At 53.7% G+C, this 15169-nt stretch overlaps 6 protein-coding genes across 6 annotated transcripts; 3 read left to right on the forward strand and 3 right to left on the reverse strand.

Annotated features, from left to right (window-relative positions):
• Positions 1-101: 101 nt before the first annotated feature.
• On the forward strand, positions 102-4366 carry BU25DRAFT_11938 (uncharacterized protein). The gene has a single exon (XM_033699385.1). The coding sequence runs from the start codon at positions 330-332 to the stop codon at positions 4062-4064; it is 3735 nt and encodes a 1244-aa protein (XP_033567919.1). The 5' UTR covers positions 102-329; the 3' UTR covers positions 4065-4366.
• On the reverse strand, positions 4262-5897 carry BU25DRAFT_405605 (uncharacterized protein). Its single transcript, XM_033699824.1, has 3 exons — positions 5512-5897; positions 4855-5460; positions 4262-4799 (listed from the first exon to the last, which is right to left on the reverse strand). The coding sequence occupies exons 1-3, from the start codon at positions 5636-5638 to the stop codon at positions 4669-4671; spliced, it is 864 nt and encodes a 287-aa protein (XP_033567920.1). The 5' UTR covers positions 5639-5897; the 3' UTR covers positions 4262-4668.
• A 354-nt stretch (positions 5898-6251) lies between these two features.
• Positions 6252-8510, reverse strand: BU25DRAFT_11987 (general substrate transporter). The gene is made up of 4 exons (XM_033699386.1): positions 7998-8510; positions 7010-7939; positions 6500-6963; positions 6252-6444 (listed from the first exon to the last, which is right to left on the reverse strand). Exons 1-3 carry the CDS (start codon positions 8322-8324, stop codon positions 6565-6567), a joined length of 1656 nt encoding a protein of 551 aa, XP_033567921.1. The 5' UTR covers positions 8325-8510; the 3' UTR covers positions 6252-6444; positions 6500-6564.
• A 569-nt stretch (positions 8511-9079) lies between these two features.
• BU25DRAFT_327730 (C6 transcription factor-like protein) lies at positions 9080-10951 on the forward strand (the record flags this gene model as incomplete). Its single annotated transcript, XM_033699494.1, has 4 exons — positions 9080-9111; positions 9177-9560; positions 9614-9879; positions 9957-10951. 4 exons carry the CDS (start codon positions 9080-9082, stop codon positions 10949-10951), a joined length of 1677 nt encoding a protein of 558 aa, XP_033567922.1.
• Positions 10952-11153: 202 nt separating this feature from the next.
• BU25DRAFT_328508 (glycoside hydrolase family 27 protein) lies at positions 11154-12869 on the forward strand (the record flags this gene model as incomplete). The annotated part of the gene is made up of 5 exons (XM_033699525.1): positions 11154-11252; positions 11301-11577; positions 11631-11842; positions 11895-11954; positions 12006-12869. The coding sequence occupies 5 exons, from the start codon at positions 11154-11156 to the stop codon at positions 12867-12869; spliced, it is 1512 nt and encodes a 503-aa protein (XP_033567923.1).
• Positions 12870-13100: 231 nt separating this feature from the next.
• On the reverse strand, positions 13101-14664 carry BU25DRAFT_405609 (S-adenosyl-L-methionine-dependent methyltransferase). The gene is made up of 6 exons (XM_033699825.1): positions 14572-14664; positions 14501-14514; positions 14429-14448; positions 14255-14364; positions 13859-14190; positions 13101-13809 (listed from the first exon to the last, which is right to left on the reverse strand). Exons 1-6 carry the CDS (start codon positions 14649-14651, stop codon positions 13331-13333), a joined length of 1035 nt encoding a protein of 344 aa, XP_033567924.1. The 5' UTR covers positions 14652-14664; the 3' UTR covers positions 13101-13330.
• Between the last annotated feature and the right edge of the window lie 505 nt (positions 14665-15169).

The following is a 15169-nucleotide window of genomic DNA, read 5'->3' on the forward strand; positions in this document are numbered from 1 at the left end:
GTTACCGCGCGTAATGGCCGTGCTCGCTGATATCGCTAGCGCGTTCGATGATATCATCCTTTCATTGGCCGCCTAGGAAGTGGCAGTCATCATCGCTTTGTCGCAACTTCGATCGCATTACCCACAGCCATCCTGTGGTGTTTGCGCGACTTTCACTCTCACGATGAACAGGCAACCGTGAAACGCATCTAGGCATATGCAGCATTCCATGTTCTCCGCACCTTCCCACGTACGCACCCACCTCGCACCGTCACTTTATTGTCCGCAACGCTCAAGCTTCTACGATCCTTGAATCACCGTCGCCCTCTGCATGATTTGTAGCTTGGGGTATGGCTTCACCACCTAGCGAAGAAGCGGCAGCCACGTCTGCGCCGATAATTACCGTAACCGACGCGCAAGGCTCGAGCGATGTGAAGGCGGAGGAAACAGCAGTAGTGCTAGACGCACAAAGTGAAGAGGAGAATGTGCCCTTAGACGCTGATGAAGAAACACGGCTAAAGTTTCTTACAACGGGGACTCGAGCGCAAGATGACCTCGAACGCGATATTGGCCGCCAGGCAGACCAGCTGCTCACCGAACAGGCTGATGCTCGCGACAAGAAGCGCATAGAGAAGGCAGAAGCAGAAGCAAAACGTGCTGAATCTGCAATCCAGAAGCTGCGAAACCGACTTTCGCTGCCTGCGGTGGACACACACAAGGCTAAGCTGAGGGGAGAGATTGCAGCATACCAGCTGAAGATCGAAGATCTCGACAAGGAGATGGACGCAATACAACAGCGCATTAACGAGCGACATAGTGCGCCTGGCGAGGAAGAGCCTACATACGATGGCGCCAACGGCCCCCTACCGAACGAAAGCCGGCGCGACTTCCTGATCCGCACGGGAAAGATCACACCCTTCTCGAGATTGGCACAGAACCAAGCTGGGTCAGGGACACTGGGAGAGACTATGCTTGATGCTGAGATGGAGGACATGGTGGAGGATACTACTACAGGTCCAACCTCACATCGAAACTTGATGAAGCCAGGCTTCCAAGACGTCGACACTAGCTCAGAGGCCCCAAGTCCGCAGTCCACAACACGCGCGCGAAAATGGCGGAAGGTGACACCTTCGAGCGATATGGTGGGTTCACGGGCGCCCAGCGCTGACCCAGGTACGACCGATGGGGACAGTGATGACGCCTTTGATCCTGGCATGTCTGCACGGCAGCTTGCTACTTTGGACGACTCTGAAGAGGACTCAGACGCAGCTGTTGACAATGACGACGACGACGACGACGACGACTTTGCTGCGGGCTCTGGTCGCAAACGCAAAGCTAGGGGGAAGAAGGTGAAGAAGACAAAAGTTGCGTCTGAAGCAGAGGCAGAGGAGGACCTTACTGGAGTGGATGATGGGAATGAAAAGGTGTATCGGCAACGCGTGGGCAAATGGTCGAAAAGCCGTGCTGCAGCGAGGAAGCGAGCAAAAGAACGAGCCGGCGACACCACGGCCGAGGACGATGCAGAAGAGGAGTGGTTCAAGTCTCATCCCACGGAAGCTGATACTGTCCTTGATGGCGGATTTCGCATACCTGGAGATATCTATCCAGCACTGTTCCCCTACCAGAAGACAGGTGTGCAGTGGCTATGGGAGCTGTTTCAACAAAATGTCGGAGGCATCATCGGTGATGAGATGGGATTGGGTAAAACCATTCAAGCTATCTCATTCGTCGCAGGTCTCCATTACTCCAAGCGACTCACCAAGCCTGTGATCGTGGTATGTCCAGCGACGGTCATGAAGCAGTGGGTCAGCGAGTTCCATCGCTGGTGGCCGGCTCTGCGCGTTTCCATCTTACACACATCAGGCAGTGGCATGCTGAACACTCAGCGAGAAGACCGCTATGAACGAGAGATGGAGTTGCGCAGCTATGGCGATTATGACACTACCTTGACTGGAGCTGGCAAGGCAGCAAACAAGATCATCAAGAAGGCTAAGCGCGATGGCCACGTTCTCGTTACGACCTACTCCGGACTCCAGACCTACTCGGAGTTTCTGACAGCAACGGAGTGGGAATGCGCTATCCTTGATGAAGGGCATAAGATCCGTAACCCCAACACTGCCATTACAATCCACTGCAAAGAGCTGCGGACGCCCAATCGCATCATCTTGTCAGGTACACCAATGCAAAACAACCTCAGTGAACTCTGGTCTCTGTTCGACTTCGTGTTTCCCATGCGACTAGGCACTCTGATCAACTTTCGAAATCAGTTCGAGTTTCCGATCAAGCGTGGTGGGTACGCAAACGCCTCAAACCTCGAATTCGAAACCGCAATTCAATGCGCAGAGACTCTCAAGGATGCAATCAGTCCATATCTGCTTCAGCGATTCAAGGTTGACGTAGCAACCGATCTACCGCAGAAGAAGGAACAGGTGCTGTTCTGTAAGCTGACGCGTCAGCAGCGTCAAGCGTACGAAGGCTTCCTACAATCTGAGGATATGAAGTCCATTGCATCAGGGAAGCGCCAGATGCTCTATGGTGTTGACTATCTTCGAAAAATTTGCAATCATCCGGACCTGACTGAGCACAAGACCCTGTCACGGCAGCCTGGCTATGACTACGGTGCACCAAATAAGTCTGGAAAGATGCAAGTGGTCAAGGAGTTGCTCTCGCTTTGGAGGAAGGGTGGTCATAAGACACTGCTCTTTGCTCAACATCGTATCATGCTTGATATTCTTCAGAAGTTCCTCGACCATCTGCCTGACATCAACTACCGCCGTATGGACGGCGAGACACCTATCAAAGACCGACAAGACCTTGTCGACGAGTTCAACAAAAGTCCAGATCTGCACGTATTTTTGCTCACGACAAAGGTCGGTGGACTTGGTGTCAATCTGACAGGTGCGAATCGTGTTATCATCTACGATCCCGACTGGAACCCATCCACCGATATCCAAGCACGGGAACGTTCATGGCGCCTCGGTCAGAAGCGGGAGGTTGAGATATACCGTCTCATGTCTGCAGGTACTATCGAGGAGAAGATATACCATCGTCAAATCTTCAAGCAATTCTTGACGAACAAGGTGCTCAAAGACCCAAAGCAGCGTCAAACATTCCAGATGAGCGACCTACACGACCTCTTCACCTTAGGTGGCGAGACCGCAGACGGCGAAACAGAAACAGGCAACCTCTTCCGCGGCTCCGAAGTCAAGTTCGACGAGGACGGCAGCTCAGCAGCTCCAGACGCCACCGCCGTCGAAGACCTCGCAGCAGTAAAAGGTATCGACCGCGCCGAAGCCTTCCAAACACCCGTCCCCGACACCGAAGACGCTGCTCACAACGCAGCCGAGGGCGCCGAAGCAGACAAGCCCGCCTCAGACGGCCGTCTCATGAGCACCATCTTCGCAAAGACGGGCGTCCACTCCGTCCTCGAGCACGATGCTATCGTGAACTCGACTGCCGGCGGCCGCAAACGCAAGATTCAAGCTGACCCAGCATTCATTCAGCGCGAGGCTAAGCGGCAGGCTGCGCTTGCTGCAGAGCAGCTCAAGAAGAGCATGGACGAAGCGAGGGCAGTGCCAGCCGGAGTGCCGACCTGGACAGGCACGTATGGTGAAGCCGGACGCCCCGGCGAACCCTCACCTCGCACTTTCACCTCCACACGCGGCGCGCGCGGCGGCCGGGGAGGTAGCAGTCTAAGCCGCGGTCAACCATCCTCATCCTCCATCCTCTCGAACCTCGCAGCGCGCCAAGGTCGTCCCATATCCACATCCACAGCACCCTTGACCTCCGCCTCCTCGTCCCGCGCGTCGACGCCATCAGCGACCACGCCAAGTTCGTTTCGCGGCCGCCGCATGCTCGAGATGATCCGCGACTTCATGATGACGCATGGCGGCGTTGTGCCAAGCCAGATGCTGGTCGACCATTTCGACCACTATGTGCGGGCGCAGCCGGGCAGGAACGAGGAGTTCAAAGAGATGCTGAAGACGGTTGCGAGGCTGGAGAGGAGTGGGAGTGCGCAGAGGGGGAGGTGGGTGCTGAAGGATGAGTGGAGGACTAGGGGGACTGCTGGTAGAGGTGGAGGCTAGACGATACACGCTAGACGGTACACGTCCTCCCATCTGAGAGTATGAGAGCATGTGGGTAGGGATGTGGCGTTGGAGTTGGGGTTGGAGTTAGCGGGAGATACCAGGCATTCTTGCCAAGTGCTGGCATGCATTTCACGCACAGTGTTGAATTTCACGCACAGTGTTGATAGATAATGATAAACAAACAAACACCAACGTCACAATCAGACAGTCCGTAAGACGATGTGCATTGTCAACTGCTCAGATTCATCGTAGCACGGCCTCGTACGTCCTAGTCCAACATCAAGAATATTACACCCTGTGCCTCTGGCAAGCTTCTCTACAGTATTAAGATGCGTATTGATCCCTAGCCTAGAATATGCAGCCTCCGAACCGTAGACAATTGTGTGCTCCGTGAACTCCAGACGATAGATGACCCCAAATGGTTGAAATGATTGTGGATTGCTCCCCCGCTGAAACGCTGTTGAACCCACAGCGCCAGCCCGGACCTTTTTATGATGAGAAAGGAGTGAAACATAGACAGGTGTGAAGCGTAAGGAATGCCGTTATCGTATGCGAGACGTCAGGTGTCCAGATGCGTTTAGGTCATGGTAGTGATGGTGCACTACCAGAGGCCGAAGGTGTATGTGAAGTAGACGAGCGAACCGATTGTCGTGCCTGTGGTGAGCAGCAGGGCTTTGATCGTCATCTTCTCGAAGTGCGAGAGCGCGCCGTTGCAGTTTGCGCATTCGAACTCTGGGCGGAGTCAGTATACTGTGTTGACGGTGAGTGGGTGAGGGTGGGGCCTTACCAGAGAATGGGACGTATGCCTGCTTTGTGTACATGCCGAACTGGAAGGAATTGAAGACACCCAGGTAGCCGGCGCGGGGAGCGGCGCTGACGCTGGACTCGGCATCGTAGATGAGAAGAGTGTACTTCTCGGTCAGGAAGGGCACCTGTCCGGACGGGGTGTTCTTGGTGTCCCAAACGACCTGTGTCTGGTCTGCCGACTGGTTGACGGCGATGGTGTATGTGGCCTGGTTGGCGGTGCAGGTGGCAAGAATATCGATAGCCGAAGGGGTTTGGGACAGCGAGGTGTAGTTCCAAGCGAAGGTAACGTAGTCGCCAACCTTGTAGAACTGGGAGCCAGCGAGGGCGCCAGGCGTCACCATGGAGATACCTCCCGCAGGCAGGCGGGCGTCGTAGCTGGTAGCCTTGGACTTGCTAGTGGCCTTGCTGCCTGAGGCCTTGTGTGAGCCGCTTGCGCTTGCCTTCTCCGTTGTCGAGGACTCATCGTTGTTGTCGCTTTTGGTGTCGGTCTTGGTGTCGGTCTTGGTGGCGCTGGCCTTCCCTGACTCCGCTGTGGTCGTCCGTGTGGGCTGGTTGCTCGATTGCTGTTCTGAAGCCGAGGCAGAGTCTGGTGAGGTGTGTTAGCGACGCTAGTGCATCGAGCGTATTGTAGACGTACTGTCGTCCTGTCGTGCGAAAATGTTCTTGACGTCCCCCAGGCCGTGGATGTCGGCGAAGGCGTCCGGCATGGCAGCTGTGACCGAAGTCATGGCCAGAAGGCCGGCGAGCAGCTGTGAGGGCCTCATTGTCCTGTCCAGATGCCCAATTCAACGAGTGAAGTCGAGTCGAGGGACCGCAAGACGGCTGAAGGATGCGGTGCGGAGATGTGTTGTGGAGCCGGTAGTGCGACGAGAACGTGTTGGCGTGTCAACAAACGGCGTCGCTGGATTACGCAAGCTGGTCGAGGGCCACTTTTCCTGCCACAAACGAGCGACTGGTGAAGAAACGCGAAGCTGAGGGGGTGAGCGAAGGTTTGGCGTGTGTGAGAGGGTTCAATGTTGGCGGGCTCGCTGGAGAAAGGGCTGGTACATACAGGGGGCGTCCGTGCGAGTCGATGAATTGACCATGCGGGCACTAGGCCCAAGAATCCAATTCGCCGCATCTATGAATAGTCGCGCATCCACACCCGTTGAGGCCTGTCATCATGCACATCCTCTCATTTGTTTCGTTTCTTTAAATTGAGCCTCTTCATGGGCTTGCATGCTACGACGGTATTTGGTCGTCTTCGATCCCCTAACTTTCGTTCACTTTGTTTCTTCTGCTGCGCAAACAGGGAAGGGTACTATTGCTGATATTCGAGCCAAGCGTTTGCGTTTTCATGGCATTCTTTTGCAGTCGAGTGCTTCCCTGCGCTGTGGCCCGGTCGTTGCTTCCGAATACGATATTTGGCTGTTCGACAGGACCCACCTCCTGCCACCCTCGACCGCGTCTTGAGACATTGTCGTGATTTGATCTCGTCTTGGCTGTGCTCTGCAGAGCTGCAGCTGACTCATCCTGCATTACGAGCTGCTCGTGCTATGCTTGGGTGGCACAGCTGAGAGTGCAGGCAGTGGTAAGACATGTCAAGAGTGCCAGGCATCCATTCAGCTAGCTGAGACTTCTCGTATTGCTTTAGAGATCTTCGCTATTTTACGTACGCCACAGAACAGGTCGGTATACTCCAACAACTTCATCAAGCGTGCGACTCCACACGCTCGACACCGGCTTGCTTCTCGTGCTGCAGAGCAATGTCCACCAACACTGGCTTCAGTGCCTCCGCGTTCTCACGAGTGAACTTGCGTGGTGACACCTTGTGCTCGAACAGCAGATCCAGCTCAGAGTAGGTCAGTCCTTTGGACTCGGGAAGACGGAAGAAGCCCCAGACAATGAACAGCACCGCGATGCCTGCCCAGAAGAACCCACCCTTGGCACCCCAGTTCCAGTCGTTCACACCAACCATCTTCGGCATGATTGTGTTTGTTACGAACACGATACTGTTGTAGCTAGCGCGAGACAGGGCGACGGTCTTGACACGGAGGCGCGAGCTGGGTATTTCGGCGGCCAGCGTGTAGCAAATGGGTCCAATAGAAAGCTAGGTGGGTCAGTAAAAGTCTGCGGCATCTGAAGGAAAGACGTACCTGGAAGCAAAAGACCATAAGAATGATCAAAATACCTCCTGCGAGGCTTGCACCATTGTTGGACTTGGGTGCAAGACCGATGAATCCAACGATAAGCAAGATCAGCGAAATAGCGGACAGACCGGTCAAGTACATCTTGCGACGACCGAACTTGGTCATGATCCACCATGCGATGAAGCATCCAACCAGTCCCAGACAGTCCTGACCGATAGTCAGGTGGAAGGAGTCATCTTGGCTGAGACCAACGCCCTGCAAGAACTGAGTACCGAACCCCATGAAGGGAACACCGCAAAGGGCCTGGGTGATGAATGCCATAGCAGAAACCTCAGTTCGATGCAAGTCGCTGCCACGGAATAGGTGCCAGTAGTTAGTTCCAGCTGATATTTCCTTCTCGAACTGGTCAGTGACCACCATCATCTCAATGTGAGCGTCCAAATCGAAGTCGACACCCTCCTGAGATGTGGTGAGCCTGCTGACGGCAGCGCGAGCTTCCTCGACACGTCCCTGACGGACCAACCACCAAGGCGACTCGGGTGCTAGCAGTGTAGCAAGAATGATTGGAATTGGCCAGATCCACTGCAGCGCAAAGGGAATCCTGTAGCCCCACTGGCTGGTGTTCTTCATCAGACCAGTGAGCACACCAGTCGAGAACAGCCCTCCGATAACCCAGCACATGTTGATCCATGAAGTCATGTACCCTCGAAGGTGTGTCGGGCAGAGATCGGCCGCGTACGAGATGGCGAGTGTCTGGAAGACTCCCCATGGCAAACCCTGGATGATGCCACCAACGAGGAACATCTCAAGACTGGTCGAGAAGAGGGGGATGAAGATGGCACCGGTCATGACAATCATGCTGACAACCATGGTCTTCTTATAGCCGATCCACTCGGTGATGTAGCCGTTGATAATCAGACCAAGGATGCAACCGACCTGGTGTCGGTTAGCATGATCCATTTCGCTGTAGATGCAAATCGCGAAGAAGACTTACCTGAGTTCCGTTCAGGATAATGGTTTGCCATCGAGACGAGACGAGCCTGCCGCCCTCGGGGTTCTCCTGGTCCCCGAACCTGTTCCTGAAGGGCTCGAAGGCGAAGAACTTGTTCATCAAAGATGTGTCGTAGCCTTCCATGACTACAGCTAGTGAGATGACGAAGGAGAACACAATGGCTTTCCACCAGAACCGCAAACTCTGGCGGACAGACATCTTGTGTTCGTTGTGGATGGCAGCATTGGTGCCATCAGCCGCGCCGTGGCCCGTCGTCGATTCGACTCTCTCGGCCACATGGCCAGCAGTCTTGTCGTCAAGTCCAGACATGGTGAGGATGAAAGTAGGTCAGGATGATGCTGAGCACCCCTTCGAATATGAGGTTTGAGGATCTATCCTCTGATGCGCACACTGATCGTGAGTGGATCAGACCCAAAATACGGAAAGTGCCTCAGCTTATATGTATGTACGTCGTGCGATATAGTCGTTCAAGATGAAGAGTCCAGCCTCGGCAACCTAGTCATGATGGCGGCGGCTCAGTAGACTGGTCTGGAAAGGGGAAACCACACGACCGGCAACGACCGAGATCACGCAAGTCCTGTGAACTTTGCGGGGAGAGGCAGGCAGTTTCGTCTCCGCCCCATGGGACGATGCCCCGTGTGGAGATCTGGCGAGGTGCGTGGCTAGTCGATCGTCCAATTAGATGCGAGGCTCGAGTCAGGTTCAAGGGTGTTCGATGTGCAATTGTGCAAGCAACGGCTGTCAGAAGTTCCAAGAGTTGAGAACGAGGAATCTGCAGGTTGCAGGGTTTATTTCACGTGGCCTGAAAGAAGACTTTTCCGTCAGTAAACCGCCTCTAAAGTTGAGGCAAGAGCGGACCGTCTCTGTCTCCAAGCTTGGCAGGTATCTCGACGGGGCAACCGCCCCGATTCGGCTTGAGCCGGTCCGGGAGAGCTGAAGCGGGGACAACAACAAAGTTCATCGTCACATCTGTGAAAGCCAAACCACATGGCCGAGGAAGTTTTCCGCCCTTCACCAGTACAAGATCCACGACTTTTCCGACGTGGATCCACCGCAAGAGCGTGATGCGCAAACCATCAGCGTGCAGCACCTGCCGGTAAGCGAACCCTGCATACATCTACCGGGTACCTGGTCCAACAAGGCGTTGCTGACTTATCCCAGAGCACGACGGCGCAAGTGCATCTATCCAACAGGAGAGCGGTCTGATCGGGTGATTGCGTGTGAGTATTGTCGGTCACGAGCACTGCACTGCGTCCAGAGGCCCCCTGAAGGCGGCTACTATGCTCAACGTCAAGCCAGAATCGAGGAGTTCGAGGCCAATCAGCAAGCTTCAACGTCCCCAGGGAGTCAATTGACACCAACATCATGCCAGTCTCCGTCCGACCTGCCACCGATGCCCTTGCGGCTGGAGCTGGTGAGCTTGTATTTTGACTACATCCATGATCAGTTTCACTCTATATATCATCGCCCGTCGTTTACCCAGGATGTGGCTCGAGAAAGAGTACCGAAAATCATCCTACTCGCAATCTTCGCACTCTCATGCAGGTAAGACTATCAGTCGATAAACGATTGAATGCCTCCCAACTGTTCCTGAACAGGTTCTCGAGCAACTCGGTCTACATGGAACTAGACCCACGAGAAAGGGGTGAAGGCTTTCGAACAGCAAGCGAGGCACTACTCAACTTACGTGATATCTCACCAGTCACGATCCAAGCGTGTGTGTTGTTGGGTGCGTACGCAGCTGCACACGGTGACACAGACGTTGAGAATGTGTACTACAGTACGGCAGGCCGCATGTGTCTAGTTCTTGACTTGCCCAATCGGCCAGTTGCCAGTCTTCTAGAAAGAGAAGTCAACATCAGAGGTATGTCCAGTCTCAGAGCGTCGGTTCTGCCCATGCACCCTATCCTGAACCGTTCGCTGATCACGAGATTCTCGAAGTATGGTGGACGGTCTGTATGGTCGACGTATGGTCATCGGCTGCAGTCAAAGTCCCGAGGATCATGCCCTTAGACAGCACGGTATCATTTCCGATCGATGAGATTCCCTTCTCCTCAATGAGCGCCGACTTCACCTCGAACTTCATCAACAATCCGACAACCTACGAATCGCCAATCCTGACCGAGATGATCAAACTGAACAGGATACTCTTGCAAGTCATCGACTTCAATCGCAGATGTGTATCAGAGCATCTGGAAGGCGAAACTTTGGAGTCGGGAGTGCGATCGCTCTCCCGTGAGTTAGGCATGTGGTTGGAAAGCTTACCTCACCACATGAGGGACACACCTGAGAACTTCAAATGGTTTGCTGGCCGTGGCTTTGGACGCATGTTCGCAGCATTATACCTGGGATACTACCATTATGGTCAGCTACTCAACTACCAGTTCCTGGGTGCAGACGCTATCTCAACTTCTACATTATACGCTGCGGATTGTAAACACCATGCCTCGAAGCTCTGCGAGGTCGTCTATCGATCCTTTGCCACCCCTGGAAGTGAAGTTATGTATCCAGCAGTCGCGCATATCTTGGTGATAGCATCCACTGTTCAGATCCATACCTTACTCTTCTCTGGAGACAATAGCCAAATAAGGCAAGCGAAATCGCGTCTCGAACGTAATTTCGAGATCCTCCTGCGGCTGCGACCATTCTGGTCCAGTGTCGATAGCGCGATGAGTCGCTTAAGAGCCTTCCATCAGACTTGTTTGCGAAGTAAGGATACCAGTTTCGTTCTGGACCGCTGGCTGCTTCGGTTCCTGGTGCAGTTTGCGCCGCATATGGAACTCGAGCCGCGAGACAACGATCCGCATTACGAGGCACTCCTTGCTCTCTCTAAACAGTCACCATTATCATGTTCATCGGTGTCGGTAATGTCGCCAGCAACGGTAATGCAACCCCCACATGGGGCTTCCCCACGGGTACATCAAAGCCCCACATAACCGTAGCGGCGGAAAACAAACACCTATTTCCCACGCGTGTTATGTGGATCACAACTAAGAGCCGCTGGGCGGAACACTTGGCATCATCGGCTCTCGCATAGCGGATGTCGGGTCGGGCACAGAGTGTGATCGGGCTTAAAAACATCTCTTGCTACACAAGCAGCTACCACACAACCCAGAAACCCAATCGATAACATCGAAGATGGCTCCATATCGAGATAGCATTATTATGGCTACCACGCTTCTTACTGGAGCAGCAGCCATCAACAATGGTCTGGCTGTAACACCTCCGATGGGATGGGTAAGGCGATCAATCTAAACCTCCGACCATGTTACTGACAGTCACAAGAATAATTGGAACGCCTTCGGCTGTGACGTTTCTGAAGACCTACTGTATACTACTTCAGATCAGATCTTGAGTCTGGGTCTTCGAGATCTAGGGTACGACCATGTTGTGCTCGACGATTGCTGGCAAGATGTCAATGGTCGCGACAAGAATGGCAAACTTCAGCCCGAGCTCAGCAAATTTCCCAATGGCTTGAAGTCGATATCAGATCACCTGCACAGCCAAGGACTCAAGTATGGCATGTATAGCAGTGCCGGCGAGATGACATGCGCGCGTTTTGGTATGTAACAATCGGATATTGACTACCAGCCAGGGGCTGATTGTGGTAAATAGCTGGATCTCTTGATCATGAGGTCGACGATGCGAATAGCTTCGCCGAGTGGGGTGTTGATATGCTGAAGTACGATAGCTGCTATCACATGGGCAGAATTGGAACACCCCAAATCTCGTTCAATAGATTCAAGGTCATGTCAGATGCTCTTCGGGCTACTGGTCGAAACATTCTGCTCAATCTGTGTAATTGGGGAGAAGATCAAGTACATACCGTAAGTATGGTCTAGATCCTGATACATCGCAACAAGACTGACATTGAGGAAGTGGGGAATGTCCATTTCCAACTCCTGGCGCATCACTGGCGATATCTACGACAGCTTTACGGTACGCATCACGAAGGATTGAGATGAGAATGCCTAGACTGACTTTCCACAGCGACCAGACGACCTCTGTGGGTGCAACACAATGGCACCAGGTGACCCATCCTGCATCGCCCCCGGTACTCACTGCTCTGTCCTCTTCATTCTGAACAAAGTCGCTCCCTTCGCCGACCGCTCCATTCCCGGCGGTTGGAGCGATCTCGACATGCTCGAAGTCGGGCAAGGCGGCATGACCGACGAAGAGTACAAAGCGCACTTTGCTCTCTGGGCCGCCCTAAAGTCCCCTCTCTTCCTAGGCAACGACCTCCGCACCATGTCCGCCTCAGCTCTAACTATCGTCAATAACCCCGCCATCATCGCGCTCAGCCAGGATCCGCACGGCAGATCGGTGACGCGTGTACGACGTGACACGAATGTTGCTAAGGACCAGTACGGTGAGGGAGAAACGCACGTCTGGGCCGGCTATCTGCACGACGGCGACCAAGTCGTTATTCTGCTCAATGCTGGTGCTGAAGATCTTGATATGGAGATTTCCCTCGCAGAGATCTTCACACCTTTCGGTCCCCACGGTTCAGCACCTCACGTCGAATACGACTGGGCTGTGCACGATCTGTGGGCGCACCGTATGTCCGAGCAGACTGCAGAAGAGCTCATCGCTGCGAAGTCTGAGGCGGATCGCGCTGCCGTCCTGAAGAAAGCGGACTGGTATAATGCGACGGAGACACCGTACGAGCAGGGTCTGCGCGAGGGGGATCCTCGCTTGTTCGGAGAGAGGATTGGGGTTGTTAAGGCTGGTGGTAGTTTGAGGGCGCCGGTCAAGAGCCATGCGGCGAAGGTCTTCCGGTTGAGGAGGATTGCAAAGAAGGGCGAGAAGTTTAAGGGTAAGAGCATTGATCGGGTTGTCAAGGATGAGTTGTGAGGGACATAGCTTTCTGTAGACTGTAGAAGCAGATGTGCAGGTTTATGTTTCGCTACCTCGTAGTCTAATGATGGGAAGCGGAGACATGGTTCGTCTGACAAAAGAAGGCTGAAGCTCACCTCGACATCAACCAAGTTAAGCAACAAAATGTTGCTGTCAATTTCAACGATCTTCAGAGCTGCAAGTCTCCTCTGCTTCTCACTCGTTAGAGGGGTGCGGAAATTTTGTGGCTTGTAGGGGAGGAATTCCCAATCGTAAATTTGGTCCCTTCTTCGTAAATCATGACGATGCTACCCTAGGTATTTTTCCCGAATCCGAAAACCCCGTCAACGCCCAGCCTCTTATCAAGGGTCTATATGAGGTTCAATCAAATGCACATGCCACATGCTCCATTCATGCCGCCTCGCCTTTGCGAGTAGAAGCACAACACCTTGCGCACTCAGCACAACAGCGCGAAACGCTTAGCACATCCTATATATGCCAGAGCCCTCAGCCTGCCTGTGCATGTCGTTCGCCTGGAGCTTGTAGTCGATGGTGATGTCAAGATCGCGGTGATTCTTCTCGCTGGGCTTGTTCTCGAGGACACCGGAGATGGTCTCGCCCTCCTCGACGGTCAGGACGTCCTTGAGGTAGAAGACGGTCTGCTTCCAGTGGGTGTACTTTGTGTGGGGGCCGGTGGAGAACTTGATGGGCTTGTGGCAGCAGGCGAACTCGATGTCGAACCAGGCGATCAGAGCGTGAACAAAGTCGCTGCGGCGGACCTTGAGCTCGTAGGGTAACCTAAAGGCGAGGTCTTCGACGGTGCACTTATAGAGGTCGAGGGTGATGACGGCAGAGGGGTCGGTAACGACGGCTTTGATGTCGACAGTGTCGACGAGGGGCTCGGTCAGAGCGGTGTGCTTGAGAGGGGTGTAGTCGAAACCCCAGACGTTGTCCCAGACTAAATTGTCAGCATATTGTTGCTCCAAGGTGTGTGATGATCGACTTACAGCCAATCTTCTCCTCCTTGTAGTCGCCGTCCTCAATACCGGCAAGGTAGATGGTAGCCTTGTCAGGAAAGATAAGGCCGTCCTTGACCAGGTACTTGTCCCTGGCGTACAGGACGGTATCCAGCATGGATTCGTAGAGCAAGAAGTAGCCCATCCACTCTGATATTATGATGTCGACCTTGGGGAAAGGAAGAACAACCTCCTCCATCTTGCCCTGAAGCAGGGTGATCTTATCGGACAGACCGTTGACGGCAACGATCTCTTTGGCCTTCTCGATGATGGTCGACATGTCGACACCAATGACGTGTTTTGCGCCAGCCTTAGCAGCGAACCTGTTTATCCTATATCAGCGCCTGCTCGTGTGATGTTTGGTGGGGTCGTTCGCGGGGCGCGTACATGGAGAGGATCGCGGTACCGCAGCCAACATCGAGGACAACCTTGTCCTTGAAGAGGTGAGGGTTCTGGTAGATCGCATCGCGGTAGCTTCTTGTGCGGACCTCATCTTTCTAGACCTTGCTGTCAGCCGTTGCGTCCTGTCTTACTTGAAGGTGCAGTCTCGGTGAGGCATACCAACATCTCCTCGTGGATGCCTTTACGCGCGCATTAGTAGTATTCATATGTATGTGAAGCGCGGAAACGAACCATGGTGGTTGTAGCTGTTCACACACTGTTAGCAAATGCTTTAAGCTATGCTAGCCTTGTAGTTTCCATACCTGTTGAAGTAATGCGCCTCAGTGTGGGGCAGAGCGGCGATGCCCTCCTTGCCTGCGGTCGCAGAAGTGTTGTTTGCCATTTTTACAGACTGAAAACTGGAAAAAGTGAATGTGAGGAAAGAAGGAGAAGACTCGAGGGCACTTGCAGTTTACACGCCGTAGGGATAATTTCTAGCGCGCTAACCTTAACCCTAGTGCCCCACTACGAAAGCCCTACGAGATGACCCTGGGCTCGAACAGGCTACGACAAGAACATGTCTTAGAAAGTGAGCCGCGGCGAAAAGTCAATCTGTACTTCATCAAGGGATTGTTCCATGTTATCGCCACGCATACAAGGCATGCAAATCATGTCAGAACAAAACTCAAATGTCCAAGAGGGTTCACTTTGAGTATCAAGGCTGCTACCAATATGCGCAATCAGGAAGGCGCCTAAGTGAGGGGTATCCTACAAATGCTAGAGACCGCCCTCCCAGAGTGATCATGAAGTCGTCAAATCGTCAATCGTCAAGGTCATTTTGCTGCAGTCGCATCGAATCCGCCCAACAGCCATCATCAGCGCGGCCAAACGCGGCGTACTACACGCGGTATCTGCCCGAAA

The sequence above is a fragment of the Macroventuria anomochaeta genome (genome assembly GCF_010093625.1).
Source record: "Macroventuria anomochaeta strain CBS 525.71 unplaced genomic scaffold BU25scaffold_1, whole genome shotgun sequence".
Taxonomy (NCBI): Eukaryota; Fungi; Ascomycota; class Dothideomycetes; order Pleosporales; family Didymellaceae; genus Macroventuria; species Macroventuria anomochaeta.

What these genes read in the sequence shown, in the direction of transcription:
- BU25DRAFT_405609 (XM_033699825.1), bottom strand. Translation starts at nt 14,651, where the DNA reads ATGGCAAACAACACTTCTGCGACCGCAGGCAAGGAGGGCATCGCCGCT. An exon ending in GCATCCACGAGGAGATGTTG is followed by an intron (nt 14,365 to 14,428) that starts GTATGCCTCACC and finishes AGCAAGGTCTAG; the next exon opens with AAAGATGAGGTCCGCACAAG. An exon ending in CAAGGAGGAGAAGATTGGCT is followed by an intron (nt 13,810 to 13,858) that starts GTAAGTCGATCA and finishes CTGACAATTTAG; the next exon opens with TCTGGGACAACGTCTGGGGT.
- BU25DRAFT_11938 (XM_033699385.1), top strand. Translation starts at nt 330, where the DNA reads ATGGCTTCACCACCTAGCGAAGAAGCGGCAGCCACGTCTGCGCCGATA.
- BU25DRAFT_405605 (XM_033699824.1), bottom strand. Translation starts at nt 5,638, where the DNA reads ATGAGGCCCTCACAGCTGCTCGCCGGCCTTCTGGCCATGACTTCGGTC. An exon ending in TTTCGCACGACAGGACGACA is followed by an intron (nt 5,461 to 5,511) that starts GTACGTCTACAA and finishes ACACCTCACCAG; the next exon opens with ACTCTGCCTCGGCTTCAGAA. An exon ending in GGCATACGTCCCATTCTCTG is followed by an intron (nt 4,800 to 4,854) that starts GTAAGGCCCCAC and finishes GACTCCGCCCAG; the next exon opens with AGTTCGAATGCGCAAACTGC.
- BU25DRAFT_11987 (XM_033699386.1), bottom strand. Translation starts at nt 8,324, where the DNA reads ATGTCTGGACTTGACGACAAGACTGCTGGCCATGTGGCCGAGAGAGTC. An exon ending in TTATCCTGAACGGAACTCAG is followed by an intron (nt 7,940 to 7,997) that starts GTAAGTCTTCTT and finishes AACCGACACCAG; the next exon opens with GTCGGTTGCATCCTTGGTCT. An exon ending in TTATGGTCTTTTGCTTCCAG is followed by an intron (nt 6,964 to 7,009) that starts GTACGTCTTTCC and finishes TGACCCACCTAG; the next exon opens with CTTTCTATTGGACCCATTTG.